This window comes from Choloepus didactylus, chromosome 9, assembly GCF_015220235.1.
Source record: "Choloepus didactylus isolate mChoDid1 chromosome 9, mChoDid1.pri, whole genome shotgun sequence".
NCBI lineage: Eukaryota > Metazoa > Chordata > Mammalia > Pilosa > Megalonychidae > Choloepus > Choloepus didactylus.
The window spans coordinates 125,227,547-125,245,056 of NC_051315.1; the positions used below are offsets into that span (position 1 = coordinate 125,227,547).

The 17,510-nt window shown below is 35.7% G+C and overlaps 1 protein-coding gene across 5 annotated transcripts in view; it reads left to right on the forward strand.

The window, feature by feature from the left end:
* The window catches only part of DIS3L2 (DIS3 like 3'-5' exoribonuclease 2), a 483,331-nt gene that overhangs the window by 261,808 nt on the left and 204,013 nt on the right, over positions 1-17,510 (forward strand). For all 5 annotated transcript variants that reach the window (XM_037848473.1, XM_037848472.1, XM_037848477.1 and 2 more), the window contains exon 9: positions 13,811-13,984. In XM_037848473.1, coding sequence (XP_037704401.1) covers positions 13,811-13,984 — 174 coding nt within the window. The remainder of the gene's footprint in view (positions 1-13,810; positions 13,985-17,510) is intronic.

Below are 17,510 nucleotides of genomic sequence, written 5' to 3' on the forward strand. Positions count from 1 at the left end.
TATGGAACATTTGTTACAATTCATAGCACATTTTTTAAATTGTACTGTTAACTAAAGTCTATGATTTGACTTAGGATTCATTGTTTGTGTAGGGAAGTTCCATAGATTTTTAAAAGATTTTTAATCTGTTACTATATATACTTTCTAGCATTTCCCCTTTTAATCATATTCGGATATGTATTTCAGTGCTGTTAATTGCATTCACAGTGTTGTGCTACCATCACCACCATCCATTACCAAAACAGTACCATCATTCCAAATAGGAACCCTGTACATTTTAAGTCTTAACTTCCCATTCCCTGTCCCTACCCTGTCCCCTGGTAACTATATTCTAGCTCCTGACTCTTTTGAGTTCACTTTTTCTAATTGTTTCAAATCAGTGAGGTCATAGACTATTTGTCATTTTGTGTCTAGCTTATTTTACTGAACCTGATGTCTTCAAAGTCCATCCATGTTGTTGCATGTATCAGGACTTTATTCCTTTTTTCATTTACAGAAGCATTATGGAGAAAATACAGAGTTCCCATGTACCTGCCATCTACCCCCTAACCCATCCCCACAGTTTTCCCTATCATTAATACCTTGCATTGGTATGATAATTTTGTACCAAATGATGAAACAATATTGTATTTGTCCTATAGTCCATAATTTACATTAGGGTTCATTATGTTGTACACTGTGTTATTTTAAAATTTTTATTCTGATAACATATATACAACCTAAAATATCCTCTTATAATTCAGTGGTGTTAATTACATTCATAAAATTGTGCTAACATCACCAACCTCCATTACCAAAACTTTTCTATGACCCCAAACCAAAACTCTATACTAACTAAGCATTAATTCCCCATTCCCTACCCCTACCTTGGCTCCAGGTAACCTGGATTCTAGTTTCTGATCCTGTGAATTTGCTTATTTTAATTATTTCATGTAAGTGAGATTATATAATATTTGTCTTTTTCTGTCTGTCTTACTGCATTCAACATGATTTCTTCAGGGTTCATCCATATTGTTACATGTATAAGAACTTCATTCCTTTTTATGGTTAAATAATATTCTTTTGTTTATAGTTATCCCAGTTTTGTTTATCCATTTATCTGTTGAGAGACATCTGGGTTGCTTCCATCTTTCTCCAGCTGAGAATAATTGTTATATCCTCTCATTGAACTGATCTCTTTACCAGTATATAGTGACCTTCTTTGTCCCTCCTAAAAGATTTTTACTTAAAGTCTATTTTATCTGATATTGATATAGTTACCCCAGTTCTCTTTTGATTACTATTTGCAGGGTATAATTTTCCATCCTTTTACTTTCAGCCTACTTGTGTCTTTGGACTTAAGGTGAATCTCTTGTAAGCAGCATGTAGTCAGTTCCTATTTTTATAATCGTTCTACCAGTGTCTGCCTTTTGACTGGAGAGTTTAATCCATTTACATTTAAAGTCACAACTTCTAATGCAGGACTTTCTCCTCCATTTTGCTATTTGGTCTTATAAGTTTTATACCCTTTTTGTCCCTCAATTCTTCCATTAATGCCTACTTTCATATTTATTTGATTTTTTGTATTACACAATTTTCAGTCCCTTCTCATTTCTTTCTGTATATATTTTTCAGATATTTGTGTTGTGGTTACTATGGGGCTTAAATTTTAACATCCTAAATCTATAACAATCATGTTTGATTTGATACCACCTTACCTTCAATAGCATACACATACACTGTTCCTTCCCCTGCATTTCCCCACCTTTTTTGGTACTTGTTACTAATTGTATCTTTATACATTATATGTCCAAAACCATAGATTTATCATTTCTTTGCTGTTTTGCACCTGTAAGAAGTAAAAAGTAGAATTATATATCAAAACAAACAATATAATAGTACTGACATTTATAATTACCTATATGGTCACCTTTACCAGAGGTCTTTATTTCTTTATGATTCTTTGCTGCACTGTCTAGTGTCCTTACCATTCCATCTGAAGATTTCCCTTTGGCATTGCTCATAGGGCAGGTCTAGGGGTGGCAAACTCCCTTGTTTATCTGGGAATATCTTAATCTCGCCCTCATTTTTGAAAGACAGTCATGCTGGATATAAAATTTTTGGTTGATAATTGCTTTCTTTCAGTACTTTTTCATTCCTCTGCCTTCTTGCCTCCATGTTTTCTAATGAGAAATTGGCACTTAATCTTTGAAATTCCCTTGTACATAACATGTTACTTTGCTCTTGCTTCAAAAAATTCTCTGCTTGTTCTTGGCATTTGACAGTTTAACACTGTGCCTGGGTGTAGTTCTCTTCAAGTTTATACTGTTTGGGGTTCATTGGGCTTGTTTAATGTATGTATTCTTGTCTTTTATTAAATTTGGGAACTTTTTTGCCTTTATTTCTTGGACTATTCCTTCTGCTCCCCTCCCTTTCTCTCTTTTTTCTCCTTCTGGGATTTCCATAATGTGTATATTGGTATGCTTGATGGTGTCCCACAGGTTTCTTAGGTTCTGTTCACAGTTTTTTCATTCTTTTTTCTTTCTGCTCCTCAGTCTGAATCATTTCAGTTGTATTGTCTTCACTGATTCTTTCTTCTGCTAGCTCCAATCTGCTGTTGAAACCTTCTAAGGAGTTTTTCATTTTAGTTTTCATGGTCTTCACCTCCAGTTTTTCTGTTTGATTCCTTTATAAAGATTCTTTTTATTGGGATTCGCATATTGTTCATTCATTTTTTCATCATTTCCCTAATATTCCTTAATTCTTTCTCTGTGTTTTCCTTTATCTCCTTGAGCATATTGAAGATGATTGTTTTAAAGTCTTTGTTCCATATGTCCAAAGTCTGGTATTTATGTTGGTGGTTTCTGAATGTTGTCATGTTCATTTGGATCGGCCATTATTTCCTGTTTCTTTGTTTGTCTTGTAATCTTTTATTGCACAGTACATTTTAATATTTTAATGTTAACTTGGAATTTAGTTCCTGAGCTATCTGTTTATAAGTATATATTGAGCTTCTGATATGAGAGAGATTTCCTTGTGTGCCTGGAGCTATCAAAAACAACCTAAGATAAAATACACCTTTCAAAGTTTTTGCAAATTGACTCTGTGTTGGCTGCTGTGCACCTTCAGAGTTTTGACCTCCTGTCAAGATCAGCTCAAGGTAAAAGTGAAGTACAGGGTTTTCTCCATCTTTTCCAAGTCTGCATTTTGTCCTGGGCTCATGCTCACTTGTAGTCTTAGGAATTCCCCTGTTTACAAGAATCCAAATATCTACACTACTACCTATGAAATAGATTCCACCACACGACCCCCCATCCTGGGGTGCTCTGTTGTATGTCTTAAAGCTGGCAATCCTTTGCTCCTGGCCACTTTGACTTAATTGTTTCTTATACTGCTTTAGCTGTCTGAAAGCTGCTTCTGCCAGCAGGGCAAGTTCTGGGTAGCTGAGGCAGGGATGAATTTCCTGGTTCAGTCTTTTAGGATGCCACCCAGTAGATTGGCACCAACATACAGACACTTCAGAATGCACATAGGGATGGCTCTGGTCCCACCATTACAAGTTCAGGAACCCACAGTGGGATCACAAGCTGACTTCACACCAGCCCTTGTAGGGCATGGGGGAGGGGCTAGGAAATGTACCACAGGCTTCTACTTTTTTTAAAGCTGCATTTTCTTGATTGGGCGCTTGCCCAGTTACTGCATCCCTTTATCTGTTTTCTGGAATGTTGAGGAAGATGGCACCACCAATGTTTGCTAGTTGTTCAAAGATTCTCTGGGGGAATGGCACCCTAGCATGTTTTACACTGCCATCTTGATCAATCAGTTATTGTCATTATCCTTTTACCCATAACTGTGCTGTTTGTCATTTGATTTTCTGGAGTTATGAAAATATATTCTAGAAATCAATCTTTTTAGCAGTTACTAATATGGAAAATATTTTCTCATCCTTTTATGACTTGTCTTTTCAGGTTTATTAATGATATCTTCTGAAGAACAGAAGTTTTAGATCACATTTTGTAACTTTTTGGTGCTGGTGTGTAGATTGTAATTAGTTTTTGTATGTTAATCTTATATTCAGGTATCTTAAATATTCTTATTAATTCTAATACCTTGTATGTGGTTTCCTTTGAATTTCATTTGTAGATGATCACATCATTGATAAATAATGGAAGATTTGATTCTTCCATTCAGATCCCTATAACTTTTATTTCTTTTTCTTATCTCCCTTAATTAACAACTCGCAACTGGGTAGGAGATATTTTCCATACTAATAACTGATAAAAGTTCAGTTTTGAATAAAAACAATGATATAAGGCATTTTTTATTGTTCCTGATTTTTCAATATATTAATATTAAGAATTTTACTAATGTGGTTGCTGACTATTAAAGGTCTCAAGAGTTTTCTTAAATAGCTGTTTTGGGTTTTATTTGTTTGTTGTTACTATCTTCAGTTTTCTTAGTTTTCCTTCAGAGTTTCAGGAAAGAATAGTATGTTCTCACAAGCATTAATTCACTTTTTCATTCAACAAACATGTATTGGGCACCTATGATGAATGAATCTCAGTGTGAGACACAGAAATAAAATCATGTCTGTTCTCCTTGTGGATGATCCTTTCCATCTATTGATGAGGATGAGATGTACCCAAAGCATTATGGCATGGCTGGAAAGTGGCACAGGCTAGAAAGGAGATGTAACTAAAAGAGAGCAGTGGTACCAAGGTGGGAAGTCTGCTCTGAAGGACAGGGATGGCTCTCTGGCCTTGATGCTACAGTCCATGAAGATGAAATGAACTGGGTTTATGTTTTGTGGCCCTTGTTCAACATGGAAGTTATAAAGGGAGCACCTGCAAGATAGAAATATTTTGCCAAAGAAGGAACCGCTCTTCAACTTCTCAAGTACTAGAACCAGCAGTACCACGTCAGTGTGTAGTGAATATCTATACCATTTTTACGTGTTCCCTTTCAACCTTTTTATAAAATTTTCACGTTTATATGTATACTATGTTACACAACTCTTTTCATTTTATGTTATAGGCATATTTTGTTGCTGCATCTTCAAAATTATTTTTCTGAAGTGCCTTAATAATCAATTGAACAAATATCCCATGATTTAGTTTATCATTTACGTATTGTTGGAAATTCATATTACTTTTTTACCCCTTTTCAACTCTAAGTTATTTTTTTAGTTAAGCTTAATTTTTAGAACAGTTTTAGATTTACAGAAAAATTGCAAATATAATAAAGTGAGTTCTCATATACCCCATACCTGGTTTCCCCTCTTATTTACATTTTACATTTTTATGATTCATTTATTACAATCAATGAACCAATATTATTACATTATTAACTAAGGTCCATACTTTATTCAGATTTCCTTGGTTTTTTGCCTAATGTCATTTTCTGTTTCAGGATCCCATCCAGGATACCACATTTAGTCATCATGTGTCCTTAGGCTCTTCTTGGCTGTGAAAGTTTTCAAGTTATTTTGAAGGGCATATTTTAATGCAGAGTATGCTGAAGTATGATTTTTAATAGGATCACCAGGCATTTGATGCACCATTGAATCATAGTTGTCCTAAAGCAGCTTTTGCCTCTCTGTGGTCAGCATATGGAAGACATAGAAACTACTTAGAAAGCTACAACATTGGAACTATGATACATGAAAGGGAAAGTTTCTTTCGTGTTTCCTTTTAAATAAAATTTATATTGAATTTAAACTTAAAATGTAAAAATAAACCCTTTTGCAAGATCAGTACACAATGTATAAGCCAGTTCACCTCTATGTTCTGCTTTCATTTAGATCCCAAGATATTCTGGTTTTTATAGCAATGTCAGAGTTTATGAGTAAATAGATAGCATAGGATTCTTTCTGGGGCATCTAAGGCTACAAAAGTATGAAGTCTTTCATCATGCTGACCTGTTGGATTTTTATCTCCTGTAAGCTGGTCAAGTCTTTGCTGCTATCAAATATATTTCCAATGAAAATCTATAATAAATTTATTTAAATAAGATACTTTAGAAATGTTCTCTGGAACTTAGTAAAATAAATGTTAATTACTTTTAATAGGAACTTGGAGTCATTGAACACATTTGGAAGTCATGACCAAAATATAATTTTGTCTTTATAAGCCATGTTGTAGTTTCAGTAAACAAATCAAGATTCTTTGGACTCAGAATATAATCTCCTGAAAATTTTTTCCAGAACATAAAGCACCAAAAGAAAAACAAAAGGCAAATTTTCTTTTTCTTCTTTGTTTCCCTAAAGGTCCAGTGACTGATATGACTTATTCTGACAGTTAATCTTAGTTTCATCACTTCTCTTTCTTATTTCAGTCCTCCTTCCTTTTCACCCTACACCCCTACACAAGGGCTCCAGTACTCAACATCAGTCTTCTTATTGGAGAAATGTATACATCTCTTGACAGGCTAAAGCTTATTATTTACTAATTTTTCAGAAAGAGTTTATGAAAACTATATTCCCTGAGTTCTTGCATTTAAAAAATATTTTTCATTTGCAGTTATACTTGAATGATAATTTCATTAGCATAAAATCCTAACATTGAATGTTGCTGTGGAGAAGTCTGAGATCAGCCTCATTTTTTCCCCTTTTATAGGTAGTATGAACTTCTTGCTTAGATGATCAAAGAAATCTTTGTCTTTGAAGTTCGGTAACTTTATTAGAGTGTGTTTCAGTGAGGATTTTCTGGATTGGTTTTCCTGAGACATGGTATACCCTTTTTGTCTATAAATTTAAATTTTCTTTTATTTCAGGAAAGTTTTCGTGCTGATATCTCTGAAAATGTTTTCTCTTCGATATATTTCTTTAGGACTGCCAGTTGTGCCAATGCCTTTCACATCTGTCAATTTTCTCTTTAATCTTACTCTTTAATCTTTTTAAACCCTTTGTCCTTTTCAAATTCATTTTCCTCACTTTTCTTAAACTTTTCCTCTGTGATTATTATGTTTTCAAATAGTGTAGTTTCTTCATTAGTTACTTCCAACATGACCTTCATTTCCGTGATGGTTTCATTGCTCTTTTCTATTTATTTCCTATAGTCTAACAACATAGGATTTTTCCCCCTTTTGTGACTTATTTATTCCTTATGTCCTTGCATCTTTGCTTTGAGCTCTTATTTTATATTGGTGATATTTTTATCAACCTCTTGAATCTCGATACTGTCTTTGATCATGGTTTACATTTCTGTGGATTTATATTTATAAGGTATGCTTTATCTTTCTGCCGTTTCTTTTTCCTGTCTCTTTCCTTCTTTTTACACATAGTATTTTTAATATATAGAATGCCTGGGATAGTTCCTTTTTTTTTTTTTTTTCCTGATCTTTAATATAGGCTCTTCCTGATTTTAGTAGTATATTTTAAAAGTTGAATATTGTAAAATGCCTTTTTCAAGTTTTTAGGTCCCTTTTCACTTCAGGCATAAAGAATCATTTGGGGTCTAATTAAGAGTAGGACAGTTGCTGTGCTCTATGCCTACCTCACAAGGACTGTTACTGAGACTCCCACTATATAGAAGATGGTGTTTTCTTTTTTCTTTTTCTTCTTCAAACTTTTTTATTTTGAAATGATTTCAGACTTATAGGAAAGTTGCAGAAAGTTGCAACTGCATACAGACAGCTTCAACATACCCCCACTTCCCCAGATACGCAAATCCAGTTTTAACATTTTGTAACCTTTGCCGTATCATTCTATGTGTCCATCTACTTATCAGTGCATCTGTTTATCCATCTATTTATCTATCTATTGATCTATTTTTCTGAACATTTGAGGGTAGGTTGTATACCTACCTTGAACATTTAATACTTCAGTGTACTTTCTCATAAGAATGAGAATATTCACTTATGTGACCACCTTAAGTGCAGTTTTCAAGTTCAAGAAATTTAACATTGATATAAAGCTTACAGTCTATATTCTAGTTTTCATATGTACCAAAAATGTCTTTTGAGCCTTTTCTCCTCCCTTTTTAAGGATCCTTTCCAGGTTAATATATTGCATTAAATTGTAATTTTTTCTTTAGTAACTCCTTTCTTTTTTTTAAATTATGAAAACATATGCACAACATAAACTTTCCCATCTCAACTACTACCATGCATACTATTCAATGGAATTAATCATATTCACAATGTCAGGGTACCCTCACCAGTGTCCATTGCTAGAACTTTCCCATCACCTGAAACAGAAATCCTACACCCATTATACAGTAACTCCTCATTTCCCCTGCCCTTTGGCGCTGGTATCTGTACTCAAAACTTTCTGCCTCTATGAGTTTTCAAATCATCTGATATTTTCTTTGTGGTTACCATGGGGCTTAAATTTAGCATCCTAAATCTGTAACAATCCCCTTTGCTTTGATACCAACATAACTTCAGTAGTGTACACAATCTTCCTATACCTCCCTATTCTCCTTTTTATTGTTCTTGTTACAGTTTCTATGTTTATACATTATGAGTCCAAAACCACTGATTTATTATTACAATTTATGCATTTGGCTTTTAGATCTTGTAGGAAGTAAAAATGGACTTACATACCAAAAAATACAATACAATAATACTGACATTTGTATTTACCCATGTCAAAACTTTATCAGAGATCTTTATTTCATCTGGCAGCTTTGATCTATTTATTGTCTATTGTCCTTTCCTTTCAACCTGCAGAACTTCCTTCAGCATTCCTTCAGCATTTCTTATAGGGTCAGTCTATACTCCCTCAGATTTTGTTTATCTGGGAATGTCTTAATCTCTTCCTTATTTTAGAAAGACAGTTTTGTTGTATATAGAATTTTGGGGTGGTATGGTAATTTTTTGCTTTCAATGCTTTAATTATGTTATCCCACTGCCTTCTTGCCTCCATGGTTCCAGTTAGAAATCAGTACTTAACCTTACTGAGGCTCCTTTGTATGTGACATGTTGTTTCTCTCGCAGCTTTCAGAATTCTCAATTTATCTTTGGCATTTGACAGATTGATTATAGTATGTTTCAGTGTGTATCTATTTGGGTTTATCCTGTTTGGAATTTATCAAGCTTTTTGGATGTGTATTGTTCCAACCCAGATTAGCCCCAAGACCAAAGAACATGCCTGGCATGGAGTTCCCCATGAGTTTAATTAGGGACTTAAAAACAGGAGACGATTCTTCCTGATGGGGGCCAGTTGGGAAAGTAAAGTTGACATCCACACAGAGATTGAGCCGCGTGCCAAGGTGGGGGGAGTGGGGGGTGAGAGCGGCTTATGAAGGTTTGTGAAAACAGAGTTTCTCGTGAGATTTGGTTACAACAGGATCTCTCCAGATTTGGGTACAACAAGGTCTCACGAGATTTGGTTACTGACAGTGATTAGGGAAGGGAAGTTTTAGTGCTTTCCCACTTGAGGTGGGGAGGGGCCTGTTGACTTTTAATGTCTTTCCTGGTTGTGTAGGTGGCTGCATGCAGCTGAGGGGGATGGGCCCTGGGCCTTGGGTCCTCACATTTATATTCATGTCTTTCTTTAAATTGGGGAAGTTTTAAACCATTCTTTAAATGTTCTCTCTCTCTTCCACTTCTGGGACTCCCACAATATATTGACATGCTTGATGGTGTCTCACAGGTTCCTTGGGCTCTTTCACTTTTCTTCATTCTTCTTTCTGTTTCTCGGACTGAATGATTTCAGTTTTCTTATCTTCAGGTTTACTGATTCTTCTGTCAGCTCCAATCTGTTTCTGAACTCCTCTAGCAAATTTTTAATTTCTGTCACCATGGCCTATATTTCTCTTTGGTTCATAATTTCTCTTTCATAATTTCTATCTGTATTGGTATTCTCTTTGTGTTCCTTGTCATTTTCCTAATGTCCTTTGGTTCTTTGTCCATGTTTTCCTTTAGCTGTTTGAGCATATTTAGGACCATTTTCTTAAAGTCTTTCTCTGGTCTTCTCCTTTGATAGTGTCTAATCTTCTCATTTGCCTCAGCCATTGCTTCCTATTTCTTTGTATATTTTTTAATCTCGTTTTGAAATCTGGATATTTTGATATTTTAATGTGTTATCACTTGAATTTAGACTCTAAAGAGTCTGTTCCTTGATCTTGTATTTAGCTAGTGTTATGTCAGATTTTTCCTTGAATGCCAGGAGGTAACAAAAAAAAAAAAGAAAGAAAGAAAGAAAAGAAAAGAACAACCTTTCCCAGAGAGGAGTTCTGCATTGCTGTCCTTTAGGGATTAGCATTACAATGCGTTTAGAGAATAGCTTGAGGCAAAAGCATAGGGTTCTCCCTAGTCCTTCCTTGCTTTCTTGCATGGCCCTAGGAATTTCCCCATTTACACGAATCCAAATGTCACCTCGTCCCTAGGAAACTGTGCTTTCTTACAGTCAAGGGTGCTACATTCAGTGTCCCACAGCCAGCAATCCCTTGCTCCATGCAGCTACTATTTGATTATTCTCCTCCCGTGTTCTGTGAGGGACCTTTGTGTGCTGCCTTTACATGCAGGGCAAGTTCTGGGACAGCAAGTCCATGACAAATGTCCTGGTTCAGTCCTTCAGGCTGCCACCAAACAGACCGGCCCAGACAACATGCTCCTGCTATATGCATAATGGTTACTCGGCTCCCTCCAGAACCAGTACCAGGGACCCATATTGAGTGCCTAGCCACTGAGGGGATAGGTGAGGGAACAAGGGCACCAGGAGATCCTACTGTTTTTTAGTTGCCTTTTACTTGATTCAATGCTTGCCCCATTACTGTAGTCCTGTAACTGTTTTCTAGAGCTTTGAGAAAGATTTTGCTGGCTGTTCAAAGCTTCTGTGAGGTAACTTAGAGCCTGGAGTGTCTTACTCTATCATTTTTCAAGATGTGTTTCTTTTTAGAAAACTGTATATGAGATACCTAATGGTTTATACTTCTTCCAGAAACTACGTATGCTATTGTAACCGAGAAGTTAGGATTTAAGACATGATTATGATTACTGAATCATATAGATATTCCTTTTTTACTTTCTAGTATATTAAACAGAGGGAAAAACCTGAAATATCTGAACTGTAATCCAGCTGCCTTGATCTCTGATAATGATTGTATAAAGCCTTTATCTTGTGCCCTTGTGATTGTAAAAACTTTGTGATTGACCTTTTTTCTACCCATTTTCTCTGGTTTTTTGACTTTAGAGTTTTATGATCACTAAAGACAGCCCCTAATATTTATTAATGAAGAGTCTTGTGTCAGCCCAGAACTATCCCACCCCAATTCAAAAGTTATCTTGATAACCGAAGCTGGATCTAACCCATTTTGGCCCTCCTGACATGTGCAGTAGCTTAGACTTTAACCTACAAATGACCTATACCTCATTATAATACTAAAAATCATGCCCATCATAATATTAAGGCCACCGTTTTCTTACATATGTTCTGTGACTTAAGTATGTAATCAATCTGCGCATCCTCAATAAGTAGATCACCTCTAATTATATCATCTGGAGCCATTGTGCTCATTATCCTAAAACCTGCCCATCTTTTGATTCTATAAAACTGTGAGAATTACTGCAGTTTGGGGAGACAGATTTTTGGACCAATAGGCCATCTGTTCTCCTGCTTCATGCCTAGCAGTTAACTGTATCTCTTTGAAACCCTGATGTCTCAAGAACTGGTCATTTGAACCTGTCAGGCAAAATCCACCACTTTTGATCAGTATCAGATACTTTGTCTTTATATATGACTTGGGATTCTTATAGTCTCAGCTTCCATTTCAGAGAAATAGTTATTGTTTTAAATATTTTAAAACCCTTCAACTGTAGAGGTGATCATTATGAGGACAGGAATAAAAATTTTGTGAGTGGATCTTAAGTATCATATGGAAAGATACAACTCTTACCTTGCATTCTTGATTCGCATACCATGTGCACTGGCTCTAGGATAAAAGTCTGAGCAACATCATGTCTTGCACTCCAACCTCACAAGGTTTGGTCTTCCAACTAGTTCCATAATTTAGTCTTCAGTAGACCACAATATCATTCTAATCAGTGAATCCTGTGGGCTTTACTTCTTCTATATGGTAAAATCCTTGATGACAAGAAATGTTGAGTGAAGTAATAGCATAGAAGATATTCGGTAAATCTATGGATTGTGGTGTTTATACAAGCAAGGTAGGTAGGTAGAACAAATTCAGATAACAAACTCAAATCCAGAAAGTATTCTGTCCTCGTCTATATTCTGGAATACTTTGTATAGAATTGGTATTCTTTCTTAAATATTTGGTAGCCATCTAGGCCTGGAGTTTACTTCGTTGGAACTTTAATAGGTATAGAATTATTCAGATATCAGTTTTTGTAGTCTGTGTCTCCCAGTGAATTTGTTCATTTCGTACAAGATATTGAATTTATTGGCTTGAAATCACTCATAATTCCCTTACTATCCTTTAATACTTGTAGGGTCTGTAATAATGTCCCCTCTTTCATTCCTGATATTGGTAATTTGTTTCTTCTCTCCTTGTTTTTCTTTATCAGTCTGGCTAGAGATTTATCTGTTTTATTGCTCTTTTGAAAAAATCAACTTTTGGTGTCATTGATTTTTACTTTTAATTTCTAAGTATTGGGGAGTTTTCAGGTAGTTTTCTGTTATTTTCCCCCTCATGTTTGCTTTCTTTGGCTTTTTGCTGTGCTTTTTGTGAGTTCACTACCTAAATTTGTGGAGAATGCTCTGGTCTGAGCCTATGTTGTATGTAAGAAGCCAACAGGCTACATGGAGCCCGCAGGTCGGCTTACAGACTACCGAGAGTCTAGGTTAGTGAGCAGGTGGTTATGTAGACTGGGACCTCTCTTAGCTAGTGTGGGAGGAATGGAACGAGCACTACTGCCAGTACTGCCATGTTCTAGGAGCTAGGCTCTCATGGGAGCTTCGGTGAAAGTGTGAATATGAGGCAAGCACACCCCCAGACCCCCTGTTCCACAGTGCCCCTAAGAACTCTAGCAGCCAGGCATCTACTCTTATGCAGGCAACTGAATCTTTTCTGTAGAAATTGAATAGCCCCACAGAAGGCCCCAATGTCAAAGCTGAACTCCTTGAAGGGAGTTCCTAGTGGCTGTCTGTCATCAACACATAACTTTAGACTTGTGTTCTATATATGGCATGGCAGTACTTATGAGAATGGAGAGCTATGAATTTTAATAGATGTGTAGGTGATCTACAGATAAAGTGTGATATCTTCCTCCTAAAAGTGGAACGTCACTCAAAATGTCAGGACTATGCTATTAAATGGCTTAATGGTCCCAGCTCCCTAGAATAAGAATGGTAGTTTGTCAGGTGATTGAATTACAGATCATTTTAACTTCTTTCCCTGTACATTTCTGTATTTTCCAACTTCTCTACACTGAACATATATTATTTTGTGTTCAGATAAAATATTTTAAAACATCAAAGATTAGTAGAAATGTGAAATAAGTATAAACATCGAGTCGAATGTAGAGAGCATGAATTTAGGGATAGGTACTCTGAAGCTAATGAACTTTAACAGCAAACTGGGTGGATCAGAATTGTCTCAACATGTTTGCAAGAGAAAGAATTGATGAAAACCTTTAACAATATTACTTTTTACGTATCCATGTAAAACAATTGCAAGAGTGCTAAGAAAGGCAGCCGAACCCCACTTCCCAGGTCAGAATTTCTGAAGAAAAAGGTAAAATCACACCGTAGTCATGGACTTAACAGGGCAGAGTATCATTGTCTCTTCCCCCTCATTGGTGGTCATACTCCTGCTGGTATAAGGGTAGGAGGTTTTAAAGACTTTCTGATACCCTCACTGGAGAGGACAGGTGCCTATATTCAATTTATTCACTAACCCGGTTGTTCTCTCTGTCCTGTCTGCAGGCAACTGGCTAAGAGCCTTGGGCAGGCTGGTGAAATCGAGCCTGAAACAGAAGGAATACTAACAGAATATGGTGTGGATTTCTCTGATTTCTCATCAGAAGTTCTAGAATGTCTTCCTCGGGGCCTGCCCTGGACAATTCCACGAGAGGAGTTCAGCAAGAGGAGAGATTTAAGGTAACCCCCTGAAACCCTTTAAGAACAACATGTTTCTACCTTCTTTTCTTCTATTTTAACTCTCCTAGGGGCTGGGCTCTGATGTTTCCATCTTTTCACCAACTTTCAAGTTTAGTTCAATTGAGAATTAGGTACTTCTGTTTCAAAGGTTGGCAAATTATGGTCCATAAGCTAAATCCAGTTTACTGCCTGTTTTTCTATGACCCATGAGCTAAGAATGGTTTTTATGTTTTTAAAAACAATTGAACAAAATCAAAACAAGAATATTTCAAGAAAATTATACAAAATTCAAAGTTGAGTGTCCGTAAGTAAAGTTTCATTGGAATGCAGCCATGCTTATTCATTTACATGTTGTCTGTATTTGTTTTTGCTCTATAACAGCAGAATGGGGTAGTTGGGCAGAAACTGTACGGCCCACAAAGCCTAAAATATTTACTATCTGCTCCTTCACAGAAAAAAATTTGCTGACTCCTGTTCTAGACCATTCTAATTTCAAAAAGTTGCCTTTTTTTCTCTTCTTATATCTATGCCCTGTGGGCCTGGTGGAATAAAGACAGTGTTATCTGGTTAGAAGTAAGTGCCTTCCTTTAAATGGGCCTCTTCAGGCACAGAGCAAAGGATCCAAGACTTCTGTGCTTTGAGCTTCATTTTAAAGCTTTACTTCTAGGTCTGGAATTTGTTGGAAAGTACTTTTGTGGTATTTTTATAACAACATCTTCTTTGAAGATGTTTCTTCATTGTGGGATGTTAGTTCTTTCCTGATATTTCTCTTCAGAATTTGGTTTCAGTACTGGCATTCATTTTGGATGCCACATGGAGATATTTAGAACCAAGAAACTTTTCATACAACCCACTGGGGCTGTGGAAGGTTTTTTGCTAAGGTCATCCCGTGTCAGAGTCTTTTCCACCGCTCTTGCTCACTTCGTGCAGCTGAACTTATGCTACCTTCAGCTATTGGTGGCCATTACACTACCTAGTGAGAGAATACTTCTTCTCTGCTCCCTCTTGCTATCTTATCTTTTAGGAATTTACTGCTTTTTGTTATTTTCTTGCCAATGGTAGGCAAGGAAAAGGAGATGACAGTTAGTGCCCTTTCCTACTTGTTAGTAGCACTCATGGAACACACATTACCTCTGAAGTCAGTCAATCCAAGTTACAGTCCTGGCTTTATCAGTAACCACCCTTCTCTGCTCACTTTGCTGGTTCCGAGGTGCATTGTCTCCACAGGGGTTGAGGTCTTGGGCCCATCACCTTACCTTCTCTGAACCTCCTATTTCTCATATACAAATTGAGGGACTAGCTTTCTGAGATCTTTTCCTAAATCGAGGAAGTGATAAAAAAAAAATTTAATGAGAAAAATAGGTCAGAATGAATGGCTGAACCTTACTGTTAGAAGTACAAATTAGTATAGCCATTCAGCAGTACCTATCTAAATTTTAGGTGTTGCTATCCTTTCACCCAACAACTCTACTTCCAGGTATCTGTCATACTCAAAGAAGTGTCTAAGGATGTGTGTCTAAGGATGTATGTAAAAGGATGTTCATTGCTGCTTTATTTTAAAAGTCTGTCTAGAAAAGATTGGGTATCTCTATTTTAAGACATTCATATTTATAATTTTTAGAAGTTACAGAAGTTATATCTAAGTATAACACTGCAAATGTCCACCAATAAAGGAATAGTTAAGTAACCCATGTTATATCAACATGATGGCATTCTTTACAGCTGTGCAGAAAAAGGAGAAGGCTCATGTGGACTGTCCTAGGATGGCCATCATATATCATTAAGTGGAAGAAGCAATGAATATGAGCCTATTCTTTTTTGTGGAGTGAAATAATAGAAAAACTGTAAAAATGTGTGTGTGTGTGTATATGTATATATATGTATGTATATAAGCACAGTAAAAGATCTGGAAGGAAATACATCAATCATCGTACTGTTAACAGTGATTACCATTACCATGGGGAGTGGATTCACTGGAGTAGTAAGGGGGTAGGGAAGCAATTTTTCACTTTTTGTACTGCTGTATTATTCAAGTTATATTTAAAAATAACTTCTGTAACTTCTAAAAATTATAAATGTGAGTATCTTAAAATAGAGATACCCAATCTTTTCTAGCCAGACTCCTTTGCTATGGATAAAGAATAAGGAATTTGAACTGTCATTGAGCCCAAAATTGCTTGTAGTTCCCCTTTCCTGGCTCTATCTTGTCTTTTTATTTGGCCCCCATTGCCTTCTGGGTTAGACCAGAGAATAGAAAGGTTGCTTTGCAGAAGGTCTCTATTAAAATATACCTATGTGCCCTGCAAGCAGACCGAGATAGGGGAGCTTATGGGGTATTCTCTGCTATTAGCTAGTAAGAGGGATTTAAAAAAAAAAAAAAATCAATACCTCCAAACACTTCCTCCCTGACTACTGTCCCCAGGATTTCATTTCTAAACTTAAAACTTGATTATGTTACTCCTTTGCCTCAAAATCTTTCAGCTGCTTCCTGAGGCCTAAAGTAGTAATCTCTAAATTTTTTAAACTTGCTTTCCAAATACATGTATGTCTTTATTTAAAAATTATAAGCTTACTACTTTACTGATCTATTATGTATATTATAAATGTACCTAAAAGTGGAAAAATTTTAATAAGGTGAAATGAGAATGAAATGAATTTTTTAATATTTTAATTTTATTTACTAAAGTATAGAAAATCCTGTTTGCTCAAATTTTTAATTTTACTTTTGGTGAAAGTAGCGTGATTGAATATTCTTTATTGTTTTTTTAAATTTTGGTTTAATACTTGTGATATGGAAGTCCAACAGTCTGGTTCTGCATTCTGTACATTTTGATTCTTGGTTTTCATGGTTAACATAACTGAAAAAAGAAATCTCATATCTTTGGAATAAGTAGCTGAGCTTACTAAATCATAATACTCTTTTTTCAGCCCTATTTGCCAATTATATTCAGATTCTTTTTGAAATCTAGCTAGTAAGTTTCTATCTTTCCTGATTTCAGTTGGTCAGTTCTTGTAGACTTATTGAAAGGTGCTGCATTTAAAAAAAATGGTTCCTAATCCTCTGCTGCTCTTCAGTTGGCACACTTAAAAACTAGCTAGAAAATTCTATTAGGAAGTTTAAGAGTATAGATATGAGAGATTTTGTAGTTTTATACACTTACATCGTATTAGCCCTCAAATCATGTAACTGAAGAAACATTTTGAAACATCCACTTTTAGTGTTGTCACCCAAACATGAGTTTGTTATTTTGTTTTGTTTGTTTTCAAAGAACAACTTTCTCATTGTTAAAACATCCTTTTGCCTTGAAAAGACAGATTATACGCATTTTTTAAAATATCTGCTAGGGAGCATATGATTGACAGCTGTTTAGAAATCATAATGTGACTGATGATGAGTTCATATGAGAGGAAGAAAAAATGTCAGGTTTGCCAGTTTTCTGGTGTTAGTAGTATTAGTGGTAGTATTAATACTGGAAATTTTATATTATCTTCAGTCTGTAGATCTTTGCAGTAATCTTTTTTAGCC